The sequence below is a fragment of the Rhipicephalus microplus genome, unplaced genomic scaffold, assembly GCF_043290135.1.
Source record: "Rhipicephalus microplus isolate Deutch F79 unplaced genomic scaffold, USDA_Rmic scaffold_16, whole genome shotgun sequence".
Taxonomy (NCBI): Eukaryota; Metazoa; Arthropoda; class Arachnida; order Ixodida; family Ixodidae; genus Rhipicephalus; species Rhipicephalus microplus.
This window is the reverse complement of record NW_027464589.1, coordinates 5629800-5650389: the sequence shown is the minus strand read 5'-3', so window position 1 is coordinate 5650389 and position 20590 is coordinate 5629800. Positions and strand designations below refer to the sequence as shown.

The 20590-nt window shown below is 45.9% G+C and overlaps 1 protein-coding gene across 10 annotated transcripts in view; it reads right to left on the bottom strand.

Moving 5' to 3' along the window:
• The window catches only part of LOC119166653 (uncharacterized), a 288262-nt gene that overhangs the window by 178118 nt on the left and 89554 nt on the right, over positions 1 to 20590 (bottom strand). For all 10 annotated transcript variants that reach the window (XM_075883322.1, XM_075883325.1, XM_075883329.1 and 7 more), the window contains one exon: positions 819 to 1010. In XM_075883322.1, coding sequence (XP_075739437.1) covers positions 819 to 1010 — 192 coding nt within the window. The remainder of the gene's footprint in view (positions 1 to 818; positions 1011 to 20590) is intronic.

Sequence of the window (20590 nt, the reverse complement as noted above, 5' to 3'; positions counted from 1 at the left end):
TTTCAGAATCTCTTCAATATACGTTGTGCATGTTTCAACAGGGACTTGAGCACGCTGCATCAAAGTTTGCTCAGCGCGCTTCTTTTTCACCAATGGGTCCGCGAAGCAGCTCACTATATCTTTCTCAAACGCTTCCCAGGTTGCTATTGTTTCTTCGTGGTTTTCAAACCACACCAACGCCGTCCCTTGAAGAAACAATCCGACGTTGGACGACCGGGAGGCCGCATCCCAACAACTGTACTTACTCACACGGTTGAAGTGTTTCAGCCATTCGTCGACATCTTCTTCGACCCTCCCAGAGAAGCTTCGTGGTACCATGTGTCGGGGCCACGTAGCGCCAGAAGAAGAGTGCGTGGTGTCGCCGCCAGCAACCGGATCCATAGAGAGCGGTGGTAGACAAGCCAGTCGGCGGCTTCGGCGTAGTTCTTGAGGTAGCGCTTCCGTGATCGTTCGCCTGGGATCGCTCCGCTGTACCCCACACCTCCACCAATCTTGTTACGGTGAGATGCCTTTATTTACGAGAGATTATGAATGCGAGAGTCCAGGGATCTGGTAGATCACCGCTCGTGCCCACCTCGTTCTTCTCTTCTTCCACCCGTCCCCTCAGTATCGTAGCAATATGATAAATTAGACTTTTGGAGCAGCAAATATTTGCATCAACATAACAATCATATGCTAATCTATGAAGACTAAAGAAGGCTGACTGTTGCGTCAATCTTACAAAAATAATCTGCCTAAACAAATAAAACCTTTCACATGTGTTGATAATTGCACGATAAGGCAGGCCCTATTTCGTGCTGGTCAACTTGACATGTTACCTGGTAGTGCCGCTGGATCTGGTTTTCCTCTATCTTCCTGAGAAAGCCGTGCTCCATGTTGAGGCCAGGCGAGGGCACCACTGCTGCCGCCCTGTCGTGGTGCTGCTCGGTGCCAAGCATGGCCCCTTCTCGTGCTCGATTTCTTGGCCCAAGTGCCGCTGCAATCAGGAGCCGGGAACCAAGTCGTCGTGTCTGTGAGAGTTCATTAATCCATTCATTGACGCCCAACTAGCCTTTGTTTTGCGAGTGGAAAGGGGGCACGAAAGAAAAGGCACCTCACCAAAACCAAATTGAAATGCCATCTGAAATCACTTTGTTTTAAACATTTCATGACTTTAACACCCACACTGCGTGTGAAAAAGAATGGGACTCAATTGTCAGCACAGTTGAGGCCATGGGGAATATGAACGATTTCGTAAGAGGCTGTCAGTTTTTTTCCTTCATTAAGTGAAACTTTACACTCTCTGCTGCCTCAAATCTGACTCAGCCATCAACATGCCTGCCATAAAGGTGAGGCAACAAATTGACCAAATCTAGAGTCTCCATAGGACAACTACCTCGAAAATACTTACTTTTCGGTAAGTGTTTTTGAATCTATTTTAAAAAAATCATAAAACACATGAAGGTTAACAAAGAGAGATTAGATTGAGAAGCAGCTATCACGCCTTTTCTAGATAACGAAAATGGTGTCATCATGCTATGTTCTGCAGAAACGAATCAGTGCTACTCAATTTTTTTTTTAGCAGGAAAGGCGAAATTTATGATGTACAGGACACCAGTATCAGAAAAACTGGTTTTTAACAGACGCATTTGTTAAACAGTTATAAGAAAGGGGATAGCTTCCTCACTAATGTTTGAGTCTTTGCCTAAATCTTCTTTTCACAGAACCTCCACCAGCTGCATTAAACAAATTGAGCGTTGCAGAGTGGGAGCCTTTCCAGAAAGTTCTATCCAGGTGAATGTGCATAAGCTTGTTAAACATATAAAAGTAGGAACGCCCATCTCAGATAACTAATTAAAGATTTTTTTTAGGATCCCATAGGTTATGACATGCACTTCAAAAAATAGCCAGTCAATACAAGATAAAGTCTCCTAAAAATTTGTAGAATTTCTGGTGTAGTTAAAAGGAAGCTGGCACAGAAAATTTCAGGTGTTATTTAAAAACGTTGCATGGTAAAGCACACGGTGCAGTTAGTAGTAGTAGTAATAATCTGGGGTTTCGCGTCCATCCTGAAACCACCATATGATTATGAGAGACGCCATAGTAGAGGGCTCCACAAATTTCGACCACCTGGGGTTCTTTAGGAAGCACCCAAATTTGAGCACACGGGCCTACAGCATTTTTGCTTCCATAGAAAATGCAGCCGCCACAGCCGGAATTCGATCCCGCGACCTGCGAGTTAGGAGCCAAGTGCCTTAGCCACTAGACCACTGGGGTGGGGCACGGCGCAGTACCTTGCAAACTAGGAGTTTTATCTCTACTTCCTTTTTGTCTGGTCATGTCAACATTGGGAACACTGGTCATTGACTGTATCTAAGCTTGTGGAAATCACTCACACTCGCTCATGAAATCATTTTGCGCTTTGTGCTCACTCGGACTTACTGACAAAAATTTTGGTGTGCCAGACTAGTAATTTGGACTAAACGACATCACATGGTATTGACTGAGTGAAGTTTTCAGCAACTCGACTTTACTCACTTTGCAAGCGTTTTTATTAGCTGAGAAACAACTTAGAGTGTTTGGCAACAAAAATTTTTAGGGAGCCAACGTGCTGTAGTCGCCTCGTCGTGCACTTTCGGTGGAGCGCGTGCACATGACGCCATGGACACATGTGAAGAAGTGTTCTGGTAAAAGATACATTGTTATGAAACTAATTTGTAAATAGAAGTGTTCTCACATTTTGCACACATTTATTCTTACTAAGGCATGCCCGATGATGCATATCTGTCTCTTGCTTTTGCACGGAAAGTGGGCAGCCGAGAGGCAAAGTTTCAATCTGTATGGACTGCTACGCAAGATTCATGACAACATGTCGCCCTAATCTTAATAGGGGTATCATGTGGCCGAAAGTGAACGATGCTCTGGTATTGGTTATTAAGTTCGCATGACCTTTCATGCGGGTATCATGACCTCTTTCGCCGCAATAACATTACTGTTCCCAACAACCGTAGTTTGTCAACATGCAACTTTCATCAGATTTATTACTGGACGATTATTTATAACACATACTATAATTCAATAGGAGGAACTTCACCCGCATATATTTGTGTTTCCTTAATCCTCACTTTATACACGTGCTTACCTGTGGGAGGTGTATTGACTGATGTGATGTGATGCAAGAATATTGCAATATGTGCACGCATCGCTTTCTCTACTAATAATTACCATTACCACATCTTGTTTTCAGTGACTCTTCCAGTCTCTGTCATTAACCGATTCATGTACCAGCAGCTCAACATACCATGGCTGCTTACAGAAGGAGATACGTTCGAATATGCAATGCAAAATAACAGCATCAGGACAAAGTCATTCTCGCTGCCCTTGTACTGCAGACTGCTGGAGAAAGCTTGCCAGCATGGGATGAATAAACATCACAAATTTCTATGCATACATTCCCAGAAAGTCCCACGTTGTACTCACTGAAGATTTTAGCCATAACGCACTATACACAAAATCTTTTTCGCGAAAGTGCTTGGTACACACGCAAATTATTATAGTGAATGCTGTGTTAGTATACCTTATCCTCGGCTTTATCGAATGTGCTTCCCGCTTCTTCGTTTTGGGGCATGCATAGAAACTCACACCAAGGCGAAAAGTATAGATTGCATCATGCATTTGTTTAACGATATGAGGCTGAACAGAACGGCTGCCATGATCCCACATATCCGGAATCATTCTATCTATGCTGGTGCAAATAAAGGTAATAAATTCTGATGCACAGAGATCCACAATGTACACTGCCATGATTACCAAACATAACTCCAATTCCCAACGCCATATCTTTGCTGATGCATGAACACTCAATTAAAAAAAAAATGGCTGCTGATTGAGCCGCACACCCGAGGACTAATGCATAGTTGTTTCCCCAATTTCACTTTTTTTCCCTCAAGTATATCGCTGCCACAACGTTTTGGAAGTGCTCATTCACATTAAGGCTCACTCGAATGCGTCCGGCATTGTCGTGTCAAGCGGTGAACAAACCTGTAAGCTATAGTAATGTCAAGCGGCAAGAATTCGCTAGAGCCACGAAGATGAGGAGGAAGAAGGGGGTGCAAGGAGCGAGTAGTTGTAGGGCTGACCATTCTGCCCTTCGAACTGGGCAAAGCATCTCTAACCCTTTTTAATCTTGTAAATAAACCCATTGCATTGTTACAGTTTTGTGTTAGGTAGTCCACGCTGACTATAATCTAGCAACACCCAATAGATGACTCAGGCACAGCCGCTCGATGTCCCGCTTTTGGTGTGGCATACCGAGTCGTTTCCCGAACAAAAGTGCGCGTGAAAACAAAAGTTGACTGACCGGCCACGGCCGGAGGAGAGGGTGCTTCACATCGGTGTGGAAAGAGGTAATCGTACGACTAGTGGCGCTGCAGTCCAATCTTGCTTAAAATTTTGCTCCCACGGCCCAAAGAACGCGTGTTGTGATTGGCCGCATGATGGCAAGCAGTTACCGCAAATGGCGCGCTGTATTCACTCGTCACTTTTCGAGTTCTTCTTGACACAGCGTAGTTTCTTGTACAAAAACGCATTGTCATGCATAAAGCGCACCTAGGAGGAGCAGATTTATCTACAGTGAGATACGCCGACTTGCTTTGCGTCAGGCTCCAACAGTGACTACCGCAATGACAATTCCGCTTCATGCAACTTGTTAGTTTGTTTAATTTCGTTTATTTTTTTTCATTGTAAAAATGGTTACACAGTGGCAGGGGCCAAGATAAAAGCTGCTATAAGCAGTTTGAGAACTCGTGTATATAGCCCCCGGTCTCTTTCGTCCTGTGGTGACGCATTAGCAGACAAAGGATCGTCAGAAAATTTCCTCGCTAACCTTACACGTTACCAGAGAGTTCATATTGTTGTGTAAATTAAAATTATCATTCTATTTCATTAATATTATTATATTATTATAATCATTATTATTACATGCAGAAGCAATCAGTGAATATGGCAGAAGTAACACCATTCAGTATTATGTATGTATTGTGTTTGAAACAATTAGACAACAGTTAAAAACACAGCAATTACAAAACTTGGACGATGCTTGAGCTTCGCCAACAAAAGTAAACAGCGATAGTGTAACCAGGCCCTGTGTGAATCATCTCAGTTACTAGCCAATAGATTCGGCCTTGGTCTATGCCTCAACCATGCTGTGAGGGAACGAACGACTGTGCGCGCAACACTGGTCTTTTCAAACTCGTAGAGTGTCTATTGAAAATACAATTGTTAAGTGTCAACTACGCCAATCCACGAAGGGCCCTCTACGCATGCATAGGGCAACACGTGAACATATTTTTGAGCGCTCTGTAATGAATGGGCCTCTAATCACCCACTTGTGCATTTCACATGTTTTGACGCCTGGTGGAATTCTACGCTTCTACCACTTCATACTGCACGTGTTAAAAAGATTTATTCAACTATATGAACGAAAGAAGTGTGAATATAAGGCCTCATTTATTTGGTTAGACACAATATAAATGAGAACTTCTACATGACACTCATATTATACTTTTTTTTCTAATCAGTTTTGACCATTGGCATGCCTCTGTAGTAGAGCACCTGAATGCCGCGCAGAGAGCGCAGAGATTCGTACACGTATTGAAGTTCTTTATTATTTACTTCATTGACAGGTTTTCATTTTTTTAAATGTGAAGCATTTTTTAGCGAACTTTGGTGACTTTGAGCGTATTTATCCATCCTATCTAGCCGCTTATGTTTGAGTGCTCTCGTGATCATCTTCTTAACTTGGCGTGAACCGAAATTAGCATAGGAGGGTAGGATGGTTTGACGAATATGACACGCTGGTCAAAACTTAAATAATGTCACACTCCCATGGGCGAGTATGCGCCACTGTTATCCCTGCATGTACCACAAGTGATTGACACTTAGTATCTACCGAGGAAGGACGAGAACTCACATGGGCAAATTTAATGCACGAGCGTTAAGAAGTACCCGACATCGATAGTGTCAATCTGACAAATGCAAAGAATAAATGTCAGGGTTTCAGCTGGAATCAAACCCAAGCACTCTGGACATTCCAATCAATCAATCAATCAATCAGTTTATTATGTCATAAAAGGATGTTACAGGGAGTAAAATATACAGAAGAGGGTCCCAAAGTACAAGACTGCAACGGACCCTCGATTTGTACATATATTTAGCGTCATTTCATGATGTGTCCCTCAATATAAAAACAAATACGGCACGCTTACCTTCCCTCCGCATGCTTCGCATACATCAATTCGCAAGGTACATGGGACCTGCCAAATTTCTTCTCACGAACAAGATGCCGCCTCCTCACTCACAACCAGAAACACCGACATCAGAATGTATGTCGAACGAGCTCTTTAACACTATTGCCTTCTAATATTATACAGTTCATAAATATTGTCATGTGCTTGTCAAAAAGAAAGACAATGGCAGTTGTGCATGTGCCATGATGTACAATGAAACGGATGAAAAAGAAGAACTCTCTACCGAGAATTTGCGTTCCATTAAAAGAACTGACCTGCATCTGATGTCTCAATCTCTGAAGCAAGACCTCTGTTTTCACGTCGTGACACTGGTGGAGGTGCTGGAGCCTACAACCTGATGCAGGACAGTCTTGCTCGGACCCGTTCACCTAGTCCAGAGACTCAGCCCCTCATCACGACTCCAGTGCACCGATTCAGTCGGCGCCTACTAGGCCTAAGTCCAGAGTCCGCACCTGTTGCGCCTGTTTCCAGCATGGCAGCTCCTACGACATCCACGGTTATCCCGCCATCGCAGACCACTCTTCCCTCGCAGGTGACTCTGGAACATCCTCACAATCCTGAAGTTTTCCGTGGGGAAGAGTACGAGAATGTCGAGGACTGGCTCGAACAGTTCGAACGGGTCATCGAACCATTGGAGCGAACAGCACAAACTTGGACGTGCATATTTCGCACTGGAAGATAGCCCTCGCGCATGATATGAGAACCGCGAGGCTACATTCCAATCTTGGGAAGATTTCCGTCGAAAGCTCCTCGTTACATTTCTGAACTCGCACCGACGGGATCGCGCACAGCAAGTGATTGAGGCCCGCGTGCAAAAACCCAATGAAACAGCCGCCATGTACGCAGAGGGTATGATCCGTCTGTTTCGATGAGCTGACCCTGACATGCCCGAGGCAAAGAAGGTGCGTCACCTAATGCAGGGTGTTAAAGAACAAGTTTTTGCGGCCCTCGTAAGAAATCCACCTACAACAGTAGGAGAATTCATAAGAGAGGCGACTATCGAGCGCGCACTGCAACAACGACGCAGACACTTTGACCGTCTGCAGAACCACACTGCAGTAAGTGCTGCAGCTGAGAACACTGCCATATGCGAAAGTTCCCTGCGACAAATGATTAGGGAAATACTGCGTGAGGACCTTTGGGCCCTCTGCGTTTCCCCTGCCCAACTGCCAGTCGCATCTGTTGCCGAAATCGTCTGCCAGGAGTTGAGGCAAGTCATTACACCACCCGCACCGAGTCCTGAGCCACATCCAGCGAGCCACGCTGATGTGGTCTCTCGCCCTCCACCGACATTTGTGGCGACACGTGGGAGCTGCCCGCAACACAGTGATCTGTGTTTTGGAGGACCAAATAAAAGTTTATCCAATCCAATCCTTCCAGCCACGACCTGCTGCCGTACTTTGGTGGCAACGGGATTCTACGAGACGACTACCAGTTCGCCGAACTGACTTATGGCGCATGGCCGACCGTCGACCTATTTGTTTCCGCTGCAGAGAACCCGGTCACATTGCCCGCTATTGCCGTCATGGCGATTCCGGGCTCGGGAACTTTTCTCTTCCCGCTTCTTTCCGCTCCGAAGACCATCATGCCCACAATGCCGATGAACTATCGCCTGCCCAGACAACTCCACCGCGTCGCTGGCGATCTCCATCACCTGCACGTCACCGTGACTTCCCTCAGAGGTACACGGACGTCACCAGAGGCCGTTCGCCTAGCCCGCGCCGGGGAAACTAACTGATGCGACTTCGGAGGGGCAAGGTTGCCAATTGTCGAGACACTGAAAAGTTGCCCCTATCATCCCAAGAAGGTATGACGACAACGACAATGAATACGATGACAACTTATGCCGATGAAGTTGTACGTGCCGATCTGAGAGTTCTCATTGACGGACATCACGTTACAGCACTGGTCGACACTGGCGCCAACTTCTCAATCCTGCGACAAGAGCTCACCGACCGCCTTAGAAAGGTCAAGACACCGTAGTCAGGACCGCACATAAGGAGTGCTAGTGGTCAGCTGATGACTCCCACGGGTAAATGCAACACAAGACTTCGCATCGGGGATTCTAGCTTCGTGGCCACTTTCGTCCTGTTGCCAGACTGCTGTAAAGAGTTATTTTGGGCATGTATTTTCTTCAAGATCACGGCGCTGTTATCAACATCCCTCAATGTATGGTGACGTTTTGCGAACATCCGTATGTCGACAAAAGCAGCGAAGAACAACGCAGCCGTTTGCGAATTGCCACGATGTGACACTCCCATCGAGATCCTGCTGCCTTGTGTCGGTGTCCAGTGGGTGTCCTTGCTATAAAGATGTGATAGCGGAGCACATAGTCGCTTTTTTGTTCACGCAAGGCACTTCCATCGCGAGGGGCGTCCTGGCGCTTACTGGTGGACAGGCAGAAGTGCTCCTCACAAACTTCAGCAACGAGCGCCGTAAAATCCAGAAGGGTACCGCAATCGCCTACTTCGACGATGTAAACCAAGCCGGGGATTGTTTTGCCTTGCAACCAGATGACACGGCTGTCCCAGCCTCAACAACTCTGTCGGTGGACATGGATGGATGGATATGACTGTACCCTTTAGATAGTGCGGTGGCTGGCGCCACCAAGCCGTAATAATGAACCAAAAACTAGATTTTTTTTCCTTTAAAAAGTGAGGTTGGGGATTCGTACTTTCCAGTAAAAGGTTTAATTTTCACTCGTGCCTTGACCTTAGCCACCAATCAGATAACCTCCTTCTAGTTAATTCTACCCGCTTAACGTCTATTTTGCCCTCCCTGTTCCTAAAACACCAGTGCTTTAAAAAACTCTGCGCCATCATCCTGAACTATAGGGTGAAGCCCTTTACAGAACATTATCAAGTGTTCGGCAGTTTTTTCTTCCTCTCCACACGCACTGCACACTGTGTCTACCCCTTCGTATTTGGCCCGATATGTCTTGGTTCGCAGTACTCCCGTCCTTGCCTCAAACAGTAGAGAACTACCCCGAGTATTATCATAGATCCTTTCCTTGGCAATTTCCTTTTTAAAAGTTCGATAGATCTCTAGTGCGGACTGCTTCATCATGCCAATTCTCCACATATCAGTCTCAGCTCCTTCAACCTCTTCTTAATCGATAATTCTTTTTGGTTTGGCCCCCTGCTCTTTTCCAAGTATTTAACAGTCAATTTCCTGGTTCGCTTCCTCAATTTTGTATCAACATTCTTCATGTACAAGTAGCTGAATACCTTCCTAGCTCAACGCTGCTCCCCCATTTCTCTCAATCGCTTCTCAAATTTTATCTTGCTGCTAGCTTCCCTGCCCTCAAATGATGTCCATCCCATATCACCTTGTACTCCCTGATTTGGTGTATTTCAGTAAGGTCCTAAGACAAGCCTACCTATTCCACGTTGCTTAGTTTTTAATCTTGTTTGAACTTCTGATCTCATGCACAAGACCGCATTGCCGAATGTCAGACCAGAAACCATGACCCCTTTCCATATTCCTCGCGCAACATCATACCTATTGTAATTCCACAGTGCTCTGTTTTTCATTACCGCTGCATTCCTGTTATCTTTAACCGTCACGTATGTTTCGTGTTCCCTTAGGTACTTGGCCCCATCGCTTATCCATACGCCCAGATATTTGTATTTATCTGTTATCCGTAGCGTGACCTCCTGTATTCTAAGCTCACTATCTTCATTGTAATTAAAAATCATGACTGCTGATTTTTCCTTACTGAATCTGAAATCTAACCTATCTCCCTCATTACTGCAGATGTCCATAAATCTCTGCAAATCTTCCTTGTTGTCGGTGTTGTCGGCCATTAGCACTATATCATCTGCGTACATCAATGCTGGTAGTGCCTGTTCAATGAGTTTTCCTTGTTTGATGAAAGAGAGGTTGAAGCCCAGTCCACTTCCCTCTAATTTGACCTCTAATCCTTCTAGGTACATCATGAATAATAAGGGTGACAGGGGACACCCCTGCCTAAGCCCCGTTTTACCACTGCAGGATTGGATACCCGTTTTTCCCACCTTATAATTACCTTGTTACCCTTAGAGATATCCTTTAAAAGATTAGTGACTACATCTTCCACGCCTAGTGTGTCCCATATTCCCCACAATTCCTCTTGAACCACGCTATCGTACGCTCCCTTGATATCCAATATGCTAGCCACAGGGGCCTATGTTCCTTTTCTGCTATTTCGATACACTGCGTCAGCGAGATTGTCTTCCAACCTCCTGTGTTTCCGAAACCCATAATGCAGTTCCCCCAGCACACCCTCACCCTCTATCTATGCCTGCTGTCTTTCGTTTATAATCTCCATCGCCAGCCTGTAGACCACTGATGTCACTGTTATAGGACGGTAGTCGTTTATGACAGCTTTGTCCCCCTTTTCTTAATAGATCACGCTCATCCTGCTAAGTTTCCATCTATCAGGAACTTCTCCATCCATTATTATTATTTTGCTCACTGCCTCTCTCAAAGCCTGCTTAGACTTCGGACCTAATGTCTTTATCAGCATAATTGGAATGCCATCTGGGCCTGTTGATGTACTACTAGAAACCCTTTTCTCAGTCCTTTCCCACACTCGTAAAAATGGAGCCATCGCACCACTTGATACATCCTTGTCTATTGTGGTGCATGAAGCACTTCTTTGTTGAAATTTTTCTGTCACCCTTGTTGTTATATATTCAATAGCTTCGTCCCTTCTAGCCTAGCACCTTGAGCTATAGTTATAAAGCTCTGATCTAGGCTCGTCTCATTTCTTAGGGAGTTTAGATCGATCCAAAATTTCGCAGCTGCCTTTCTTTTTTATGTACTTCTGCCAGCCACTGAGCTCCCTTTCTTCTAATCTTTTCATTGATCAGAAGGGATGCATCCCTTCTACAGCTTATAAAGGTTTCCCATTTTTTTTCAACATCTGTCGCTTCACCCCGCTGTTTAGCATGTCTGTGTTCGCTAGAGGCTTCCTGACGTTTTTCTATGGCTCTCCTAACTTTCTCATCCCACCAACTTTTGGGTTTGTGTCTTCTTTTCCAGGGTGACTTGTCACGTGCATGAGCAAGCTCTAGCTCAAACAGTCTAATTAGATTCGTGTATGTCCACACTGTTTTATTATCTTCAGTGATTACTTTCTCAATTCGTTTAGTGGCTATTTCAATTTGCCTTTCCGAACAAATTTTCCTGTAGTTGCTCATCTTGTCTTCTTCCCACTTTCACTGCTCTTCCAAAACAGCTTGATATGTTTGTGATCACTACCCAGACTTTTGGAGCCACCTTCATCTATGTGCATTCCCCTGAGCTTATGATACATCCTATGTGACATCAGTGCATAATCTATCGTCGACTGCAGCCTTCCTTCCTCCCATGTTATTTGCCCTTCACACTTCTCGGTACTGTTGCAAATGATCAAATTGAACCTTTCACACATATCTATGATAATTTTGCCTGTCGGGTCGGTATACCCATCTATATCTTCCATGTGTGCATTCACATCCCCTAGTATAATTATCTCGCACTCTTCTCTTAACTCCTGAATGTCATTTGACATACACTTTACCACTGCCTGGTTTTCCTCTTCTGGCCTTTGCTCCCGTCCACAAGTACACGAAACCAAGGAGTGTCATTTGCCCTGCCACTTTCCCTTTCAGCCATAAATGTTCCTTGCACTCTAGCTTGACCCTTTGCCAGTCTGTACTTTTATGAATGAATGCCCCAATACCACCCACCTTTCTGCTGCCTTCTATTCTATTACAATATTCCCACGCGTAGTCCGCATTGTTAGGAGGTTGTTCCATGTCCCCGAGATGTTTCTACAAAACCGTATACCATTGGCCTCTCCTTTCTTAGCTGTTCTATCTGCTCCCACTTCAGCCTGTTCCTACCACCCTGCATGTTAATATACCCTATGTCTGAATTGTCTCGGCGCTTGTGGCTACGTCTATTTCTGCCCCGGACTCTACCTATCTTAGATACTGGTGCCACTTTGGAATTGTATCTGTCCATAGCACCTGTCAAGGAGTCTGCCTGGTTGTTTTCCTCGTTACTAGCTATCCTGTACCCCGAAGGGCCCGCTTGCCCCCCAAAAAAGCTACTGCGCGTCCTGCAAGTCGTCATCCCACCTCATGACCTAACCGCCTATCGAAGTGAGTTCTGTCTCGTTGAAAACCGTCCCACCTATGCACCTCTCTGTTTATTTGCACCACCTCAAAGCCTTTCTCTCGACTCATCCGTCATATCTCTTGGTTTGCATTGACAACTGCTCTTTGCAAATTGCCATCACGCACCGGTACCTCCGGTATCGTGCATATCACTACCTGTACCTGAGGATAAGTGGCACGCATGTCATCGACGCCTTTCGCCAGTGTGGTTATCAGTCCTGCTGTATCTTCATTTAAGACATCGTTTAAACTGCCTGAATTTATCACAAGGTTTCGCTATCAGCTGTAGTTTTGAGTTTTGCGCTCGCTTGCCTCATGACTGCTTCGAGCTTGCGTCCTGGGAACGCCCCTACTGCAACCCTCTTGTCACCTCTTACCCTCTCTTTGAGATGGCTTCTGTGCATCGATTTAAATTCGAGTCCCCGGCGATTATCACATGCTGTGACTTTAAGCTGGAGCATCCTGCACCTGGGGGTTACTTGCACCTGTGACGCCGACTGCTTTGTCGCTTTGTCCCCTCCCAGCCTCACCACTACTTCGCTGAAGCTGGGCCTTGCGACAATTGAACCGGCTGAACCAGCTGAACATCCGCTCTGCGCTACCGTCCTCTGATAGGAAGCGCCTGCTTGAACTTATACACCAACTCGAAGACTGCTTTTTGCGTACGTCAAAGGTCCAGCAAACACCATTGTCCAAGCAACCCATCATTACTGAAGACAACACGCGACCGATTCGGCAGAACCCCTGCTGTGTGGCTCCGAAAGAGCGCGAGGAGATTCAGAAGCAAGTACACAAGATGCGCGCGGATGACGTCATACGACCTTCGAAAAGTCCTTGGGCGTCCCCCGTGGTTTCGGTCAAGAAAAAAGACTGCAGCTTGCGCATCTGTATTGATTATCGCAAGTTGAACCAAGTCACGAAAAAAGACGTCTATCCACTGCCCCGCATAGACGATTCACTCGATCGGCTGTGTCATGCGCGCTAGTTCTCTTCAATGGACCTCCGAAGCGGCTACTAGCAGATAGAAGTTGACGAGTGAGATCGTGAAAAAACGGCCTTCGTGACGCTTGATGGCCTATACGAATTTAAGGTGCTTCCTTTTGGGTTGTGCTCAGCGCTAGCCACTTTTCAGCGTCTCATGGACACCCCACTATCAGGCCTGAAGTGGCAAACATGCTTGGACTATCTGGACGATGTTATTGTATTCTCAGCAACATTCGAGGAACATCTCAGCTGTTTATTCACCGTCCTCTAAGCCATACGTTCGGCCGGCCTTACTTCAAACCGGAAAAATGTCATTTTGGTTTTAACGAACTCAGCTTCCTAGGCCACGTCGTCAGTCACGAGGGTGTTCGACCTGACCCGGCCGAAATAGACGCCGTAGCACAATTTCCTGCACCACGTGACAAAAAGGCCGTGAGACCCTTTTTAGGGTTGTGCACCTATTACCGGCGATTTATCGAGGACTTTCCGTCTATTGGGGCACCATTGACACGACTCACACGTGAGGACGTCCCGTTCTTTTGAGGTGAACAACAGCAAATGGCATTCAATGAACCATGACGACGCCTGCAAACACCTCCAGCCCTCGCGCACTTCGATCAGGAAGCCCCTACAGCACTTTACACTGACGCTAGCAATGTAGGTCTGGGTGCCGTTCTGGTGCAGTGGCAAGACGGCTGTGAAAGAGTAATAGCCTACGCCAGCGGAACTCTCTCTCGCACGGAGGAGAACTACTCGACTACCGAGAAGTAGTGTCTCGCCGTGGTGTGGGCGGTCATCAAATTTCGTCCATATTTGTACAGCCATATTTGTCGCCAGTGGAGACTGTCGCTCGTGATGACGAAAACATCGACGCGGCATTCTTGGGAGTTGTCAACACGGCCACTATTGCACGGGAGCAGCGCAGTGACCCCGAGCTGTTACCACTCATTGAATATTTAGAAGGACGACGTAAGGACGTGCTGCGGTTATTTGACAGAGGACCTGCCTTCACCGCAGAGCTTTTGAAGTCGGTTCTCAGACTCAGCGGTACAGCTCACCGGAGAACAATTGCATACCATCCGCAGACAAACGGACTGACGGAACGCCTCAATAGGACCCTCACGGACATGATCAGCATGTACGTTGACACGAAACACAAAAACTGGGATCAGATATTGCCGTACGTGACCTTTGCCTATAATATTGCTCGACAAGAAACCACTGGAATGACGCCGTTTGGTCAGATCTATGGTCGCGAAGTCACGACTACGTTGGACACCATGTTGCTGATAAGTGTGACAACATCCATGTAGACGCCGAAGAGTTCACTTAGCGCGCCGAGGAAGCCAGACAGCTCGCGCATGGGTGCATCTGTCATCAACAGCATCAAGATGCCTAAACGGTACGACCCCGAACACAAATTTATTAGCTACACGCCAGGCCACAAGGTCTGGGTCTGGATTCCGATACGTCGACGTGGACTGTCGGAAAAACTGCTAAGACGGTACTTTGGCCCATACAGCATCACGCGACGCTTGAACGACGTGAACTATGAAGTTGTTTCCGACACTGACTGTAGTTTTAAGTGCCAAAAGCATTTGCCTGAAGTCGTGCACGTCGTGCGTATGAAACCGTATTTATCGAGTTGACGTGACCACTTCATACGCCTGGTAGAGCGCCTAAGTTGTAGATCGGGACGATGCCTCTTTCGGAGGGAGGCAAATGTCACGTGCTTGTCAAAAAGAAAGACAATGGCAGTTGTGCATGTGCCATGAAGTACAATGAAACGGATGAAAAAGAAGAACTCTCTTGGGCGTTCTATTAAAAGAACCAACCTGCTTCTGGTGTCTCAATCTCTGAAGCAAGACCTCTGTTTTGACGTCGTGACAATATTATAAATATAAATATAGCTCAAGAGACAATCGTTCATCCGACAACGTAATTTGAGCGCATGATCAAGGCACACACTGAAAGGTAGTCGTAACCTCCTACAAAAATACCCCAGAATGTGAGCGGATGGGCGAAACAAGACCATGTTACTATAACCTCCAACAAAAATACCCCAGAATGTGAGCGGATGGGCGAAACAAGACCATGTTACTATAGCCATGTTTTTCAAGAGTGGCGATGTGGGCTTGTTGGTGAAATATTTGAAAGAAATTTATGTAGAGCGAGGCAAAAAAACGAACACAGGAAAGAATAGACTGAGAAGACAGAGCGCTATTTAGTCTTCTCAGTCTATTCTTTCCTGTGTTCGTTTTTTGGCCTCACGCTACATAAATTTCTTTCACATGTTTTTCAATCAGGCATGGTGAAATAAATTATTTGCATGGCATACTTTGTTCTTGATTGCATAAACCAAGTAATGTTGATCATGACAAACCTCCAAAGAAATCCGACAATTCAAAAGGTAGAAGCAAGCTTTGCATCACAAAGATTGAAAGCTCCCTGCCAAACACAATGTCTACGACGGTCAACATGAGAATGATGACATGTTAATGCACTATATAGTCAACTTTTTCTGGGCATGAACTTTTGATCCGACGCGAAGGTGGGAGCTCGCGCCCAGTACCCTTCCACGCTTGTTCCCAAAAATTGTTCCTTGTGCGTTTGTTCCCAGTAAAATAATAGAAGCCAAAATGCTCATTACCAAGGTGCCGATCCCCCTCAAATGCATGGTGCCTTTTGAATGTCCAGTTCCCAGTTTGGAGGAGCCACCAGAAAAAGAATAGCAAGCTGAAAGGCGCAGGACTCTCGATACTTGGAGAGTTACATCACAGTGGTCCCCCTCGTCCCCATGCACACGTCCTAGACTTTATCAGTACCTGCTACTTCATGTTATTTTAAGCTTGTGATTTTGTATTTTTACAATATTGCTATAAAGTGCTGTAACAGTATTATTATTATTATTATTATTATTATTATTATTATTATTAGTCTTGATACTGTGATAACGACTTAGTGATCTAAGCACGAAAAAAGTGGCTGTCCCCCTCATGCGTTGACTTTCAACATTTAGAAGCATGCGTGCAAGACATTGAAAACGAAGAACAATCAATGCAGGTATCACGGAATACTAATCGGTAAAGCGCTCTACATATATGTAGTGTTTTTTTCTCGAAGCAGCTGCAAGTAACATTGCGGCTTTGTGGTAAGACACCTGCTTGCCATGCAAACGACCCGGGTTGGATCCTGAATGGGACGAAGTTGTATTCTTTATTTTATTCACTTATTGATTTTTCTCTCACCGATTATTTTTTGCTCACAAGTAACATTACCGTTACCGACTGCGGAATCAGCGACATGACTTCTCTAACCTTATCGCGTTAATACGAATGGCGAAGACTGGCGGCAGCCTTTCAACACTACTATCGAACTTGCCTTGACTGCGAGCTGTAAAACCTGAAGGTCTTCTGCATCCTATTGATGTACCAGACACTCCATTCACCCAAGTCGGGATCGATCTCCTAGGACAATCTCCAACTTCGTCCCCTGGTCGCAGATGGATACAGACTACCTCACTCACTATGCCGAAACCAAGGCTCTGGAGCGGGGCATGGCAAGTAAAGCAGTCCGAATTTTTATTGATAATGTAGTCCTGAGGCATGACGCTCCATCTGTAGTAATAACAGACAGGGGAATGGCATTCACAGCCGAGCTGTTACACAATGTTTCAAGCCTTAGTAAAGCTTGTCACTGACGTACAACAACATACCATGCACAAACGAATGGTCTGATGGAGCGGCTCAACAAAACGCTTTGGGATATGCTGTGCATGTACGTCGATGTGGAGCATAAGAACTGGGATGAGATACTTCCTTATATCACTTTCACGTACAATACAGCACTGTAAGAGTCAACATGCATGACACCACTCCGTCTTCTGTATAGCCGCTAAGTCACAACCATGCTCGACGCTATGTTGCCGCATGAAAACGACAATGCTGAAACGAGCACCGATTACATAACTCAGCTTGCAAAAGAAGCCCGACAACTTGCCCGTATACGCATCCGTCGACAGCAAGACTTCAACACGAGGCACTATAATTTACATCACCGACCAGTATTTTATGAGCCAGGAGAAAGAGCTTGGGTCTAGACCCCAGTTCACCATCGTGACCTTTCAAAGGCTCCTACAGTGATACTTCGATCTGTATAAAGTTCTCTGACGTCTCAGTGACATTAACTATGATGTTTTTCCCAATAGTCCACATTCTTCAAGGTGTCACAGACATGCACCAGAAGTTGTACATGTGGTTCGCATGAAGCCTGTTTGTCTGAATAAACTCATCGGCTATCAGTGACTGCAATACCTGTCTCCATGACGAATGAAGAATCGGGACGATGCTTTCATGGAAGGAAGGCTCATGTCATAATGAATGGCCGGCGGCACAACAGAATAAAACGAAGCGAGCAGCACGAGCAGCGGTTGCTAGTTTTCAGAGGAAGACGACGTTGGGGCGTCTGCTCTCGTGTCCTTGCGTTTGAATACAAAATTGCTTATTCTCATTGAAACGAAGTCTTGTGTCTTGCTGTTTCTACGTTAGGAGAATATCCTTAACCCCGATTCGTTCCCTGACCCACTCTGCCCTCTTCTTGTCTCTTAAGGTTATACCTATCATTTTCCTTTCCATCGCTCGCTGCATCGTCCTCAATTTAAGCTGAACTCTCTTTGTAAGCCTCCAGTTTTCTGCTCCGTAGGTAAGTATTGGCAAGATGCAGCTGTTATATACCGTATATTGCGGAATATAGATTGAGGCGGAATATAGGTCAACCCCCTTACCTTGACAAGCAAAAAAAAAAAAGAAAATGTGGAACTGTTCACGGATTCACTTTATTCAGTCCTCCGAGCTGTCTGAGCTTTCTGACGACGACGACTGCTTATCGCTAGCCAGCCTCTTAGAGCATGTTGTCCTCAGTGCCCTCCAGAGCGTTGGTGATACAGCACTTCATGGATGCATGCACCACCACCTCTTCAGGTAGAGACCTCCATGCCTCGGAGACCCAACCAGAAACTGTCGCGAGAGGTGGCCAGCGCAGCTGGCCTGTCGGGGTTTGTGGGTTGTCGCCAGCAATCCATTCGGTGTACAGCGCATGTACACAGTTTTTGAAAAGTTTATTAAGGACGACATCCAGCGGTTGCAGTGTTGGCGTCATCCCTTCCAGAATGACGACAAGATCAGTCTTTCTGTCGCAAAGAATCTCCTTCACTGACGCCGTCAAATGCCTGCGAAATGCATCCAACACGAGCATCTTGCAGCGCTGCAAGAGGGCTCTGGGACGCCGGTTCCACACTGTGCGGGTCACTCGCGCATTAGGGCCTCGTCCATATATCCCTTCTCCTTGACGGGGACGACGACATCCCGCGGGAAGGCCTCCTTCGGCATCGTCTTCCACTTGAAGAGGATAAAGGGGGCAACTTTCTGCCGTCGGCCATTCAGAAAAGCACAACGGCAAAGCGTGAATGCTGGCTTCCAGTTGACAAAAGCTTCACCTCTTTTGCCCTGCGTTCACAAACAGTCATTGATGACGGCATGTCGAACCACACCGACGTTTCGTCGGTGTTGTTGATCTGGCCTAGCATGTAGCCATGCTGCTGCCCGAGGCTGTCCACGTAGAGTTGAAACTCTATCAGTTTGTCCTCGTACATCTGTGGCAGCTTCTGGCACATCGACGTGCGGCGAAGGGCAAATCCCTTGTGTTGCATGAAACGACAATTTCAATTAATGGATCCTTTGAAGTCTTTCTTTGACAGACTGGCTTCACGGGCGAGCTCGACGGCTTTTTGAGCGAATGAGCTCCGCATTCACTGGCAGGGATCTGGCATGGTAGTCACGGACGAAATCCGCCACTTTGTCGAGTTCTAGGTGCACAGCTTGGCGACCATGAAAAGACATCCTCCTCACGTTACACACTAACAGTTTGAATTTTTGGTAGCGCCAGTACCCAACGCTTTTCTCGGACACTCCAAACTGCGGCTGTGCTGCCGTGTTGCCGCTAGCTTCTGCGAATTCAACAACTTTTCTTTTAAATGCAGCGGTGAACTGGGGCCGCGTCTCGGTATTTATGGCTGGTCGCAGAGTAAGGTCCCAGAAGGTCGCCACTCGCTACAAACACTGAATGAACAAGAAAAGAGAAATGGTGTCTGCAGAGAACACGTCGGCCCAAAGAAGCGATGTCAATGCTGATGCCCAAAAAGCATGCTACCCTTCCTGTTGCCAGCCAATCACTTGGTTTATGCCAAGGGCCAGTATATAGGTCGAGGGATGGCTTTTTAGCGAGATTTTCTGGAAAAAATCTCAAACTATATTTTGCACTATACGGTACCTCCCTCTTGAAAGTTAGTGGCAAACTACCATTCACGATTCCACAGTGCTTGCCAAATGTAATCCATCCCATCATTATTCTTCTAGTTATTTCACTCTCATTGTTCCACTTTATGGTTACTACCTGTCCTAAGTAGGCATATTCCTTTTCAACTTCCAGCGTCTCTCCAGCTATCGCAAAGTGCTGTTTTCTGCCGAGACTGTTGTACATTACTTTAGTTTTGCGCATATTAATTTTAAGACCTTTTCTGCTTTTCGTGTCCAGTTCTGTAATCCTGAGCTGTAATTCCTCCCCTGAGTTATTCATCAAGGCAATGTCATCAGCGAATCGCAAGTTACTAAGAGATTCTCCCTTAACTCTTATTCCTAACTCTTCAAAATCTAGGGTCCTGAAAACCTTCTGTCAACACGCGGTGAATAGTATTGGAGAGATCATGTCTCTCTGCCTTACACCCTTTTTTGTTGGGATTCTGTTGCTTTCTTTAGGGAGAACTATGGTGGCTGCGGATCCACTGTATATTTCTTTCAGTATGTTTATGTAAGGTTCTTCAATGCCCTGATTTCACAGTGCCTGCATCACTGCTGATGTCTCGACTGAGTCAAATGCCTTCTCGTAATCTATGGAGGCTATGTATAGGGGTTGGCTGTACTCCATGCATTTCTCTGTTACCAGATTTATAGTATGAATATGGTCTATTGTGGAGTAGCCTTTACGAAATCTTCCTTGGTCCTTTGGTTGATTGAGCTCTAATGCCACTTTAATTCTATTAGCTATTATTTTTGTAAACAGTTTCTAGAGAATGGACAGTTAGCTGACTGGCCTGTAATTTGTCCTTCACGTCTCCTT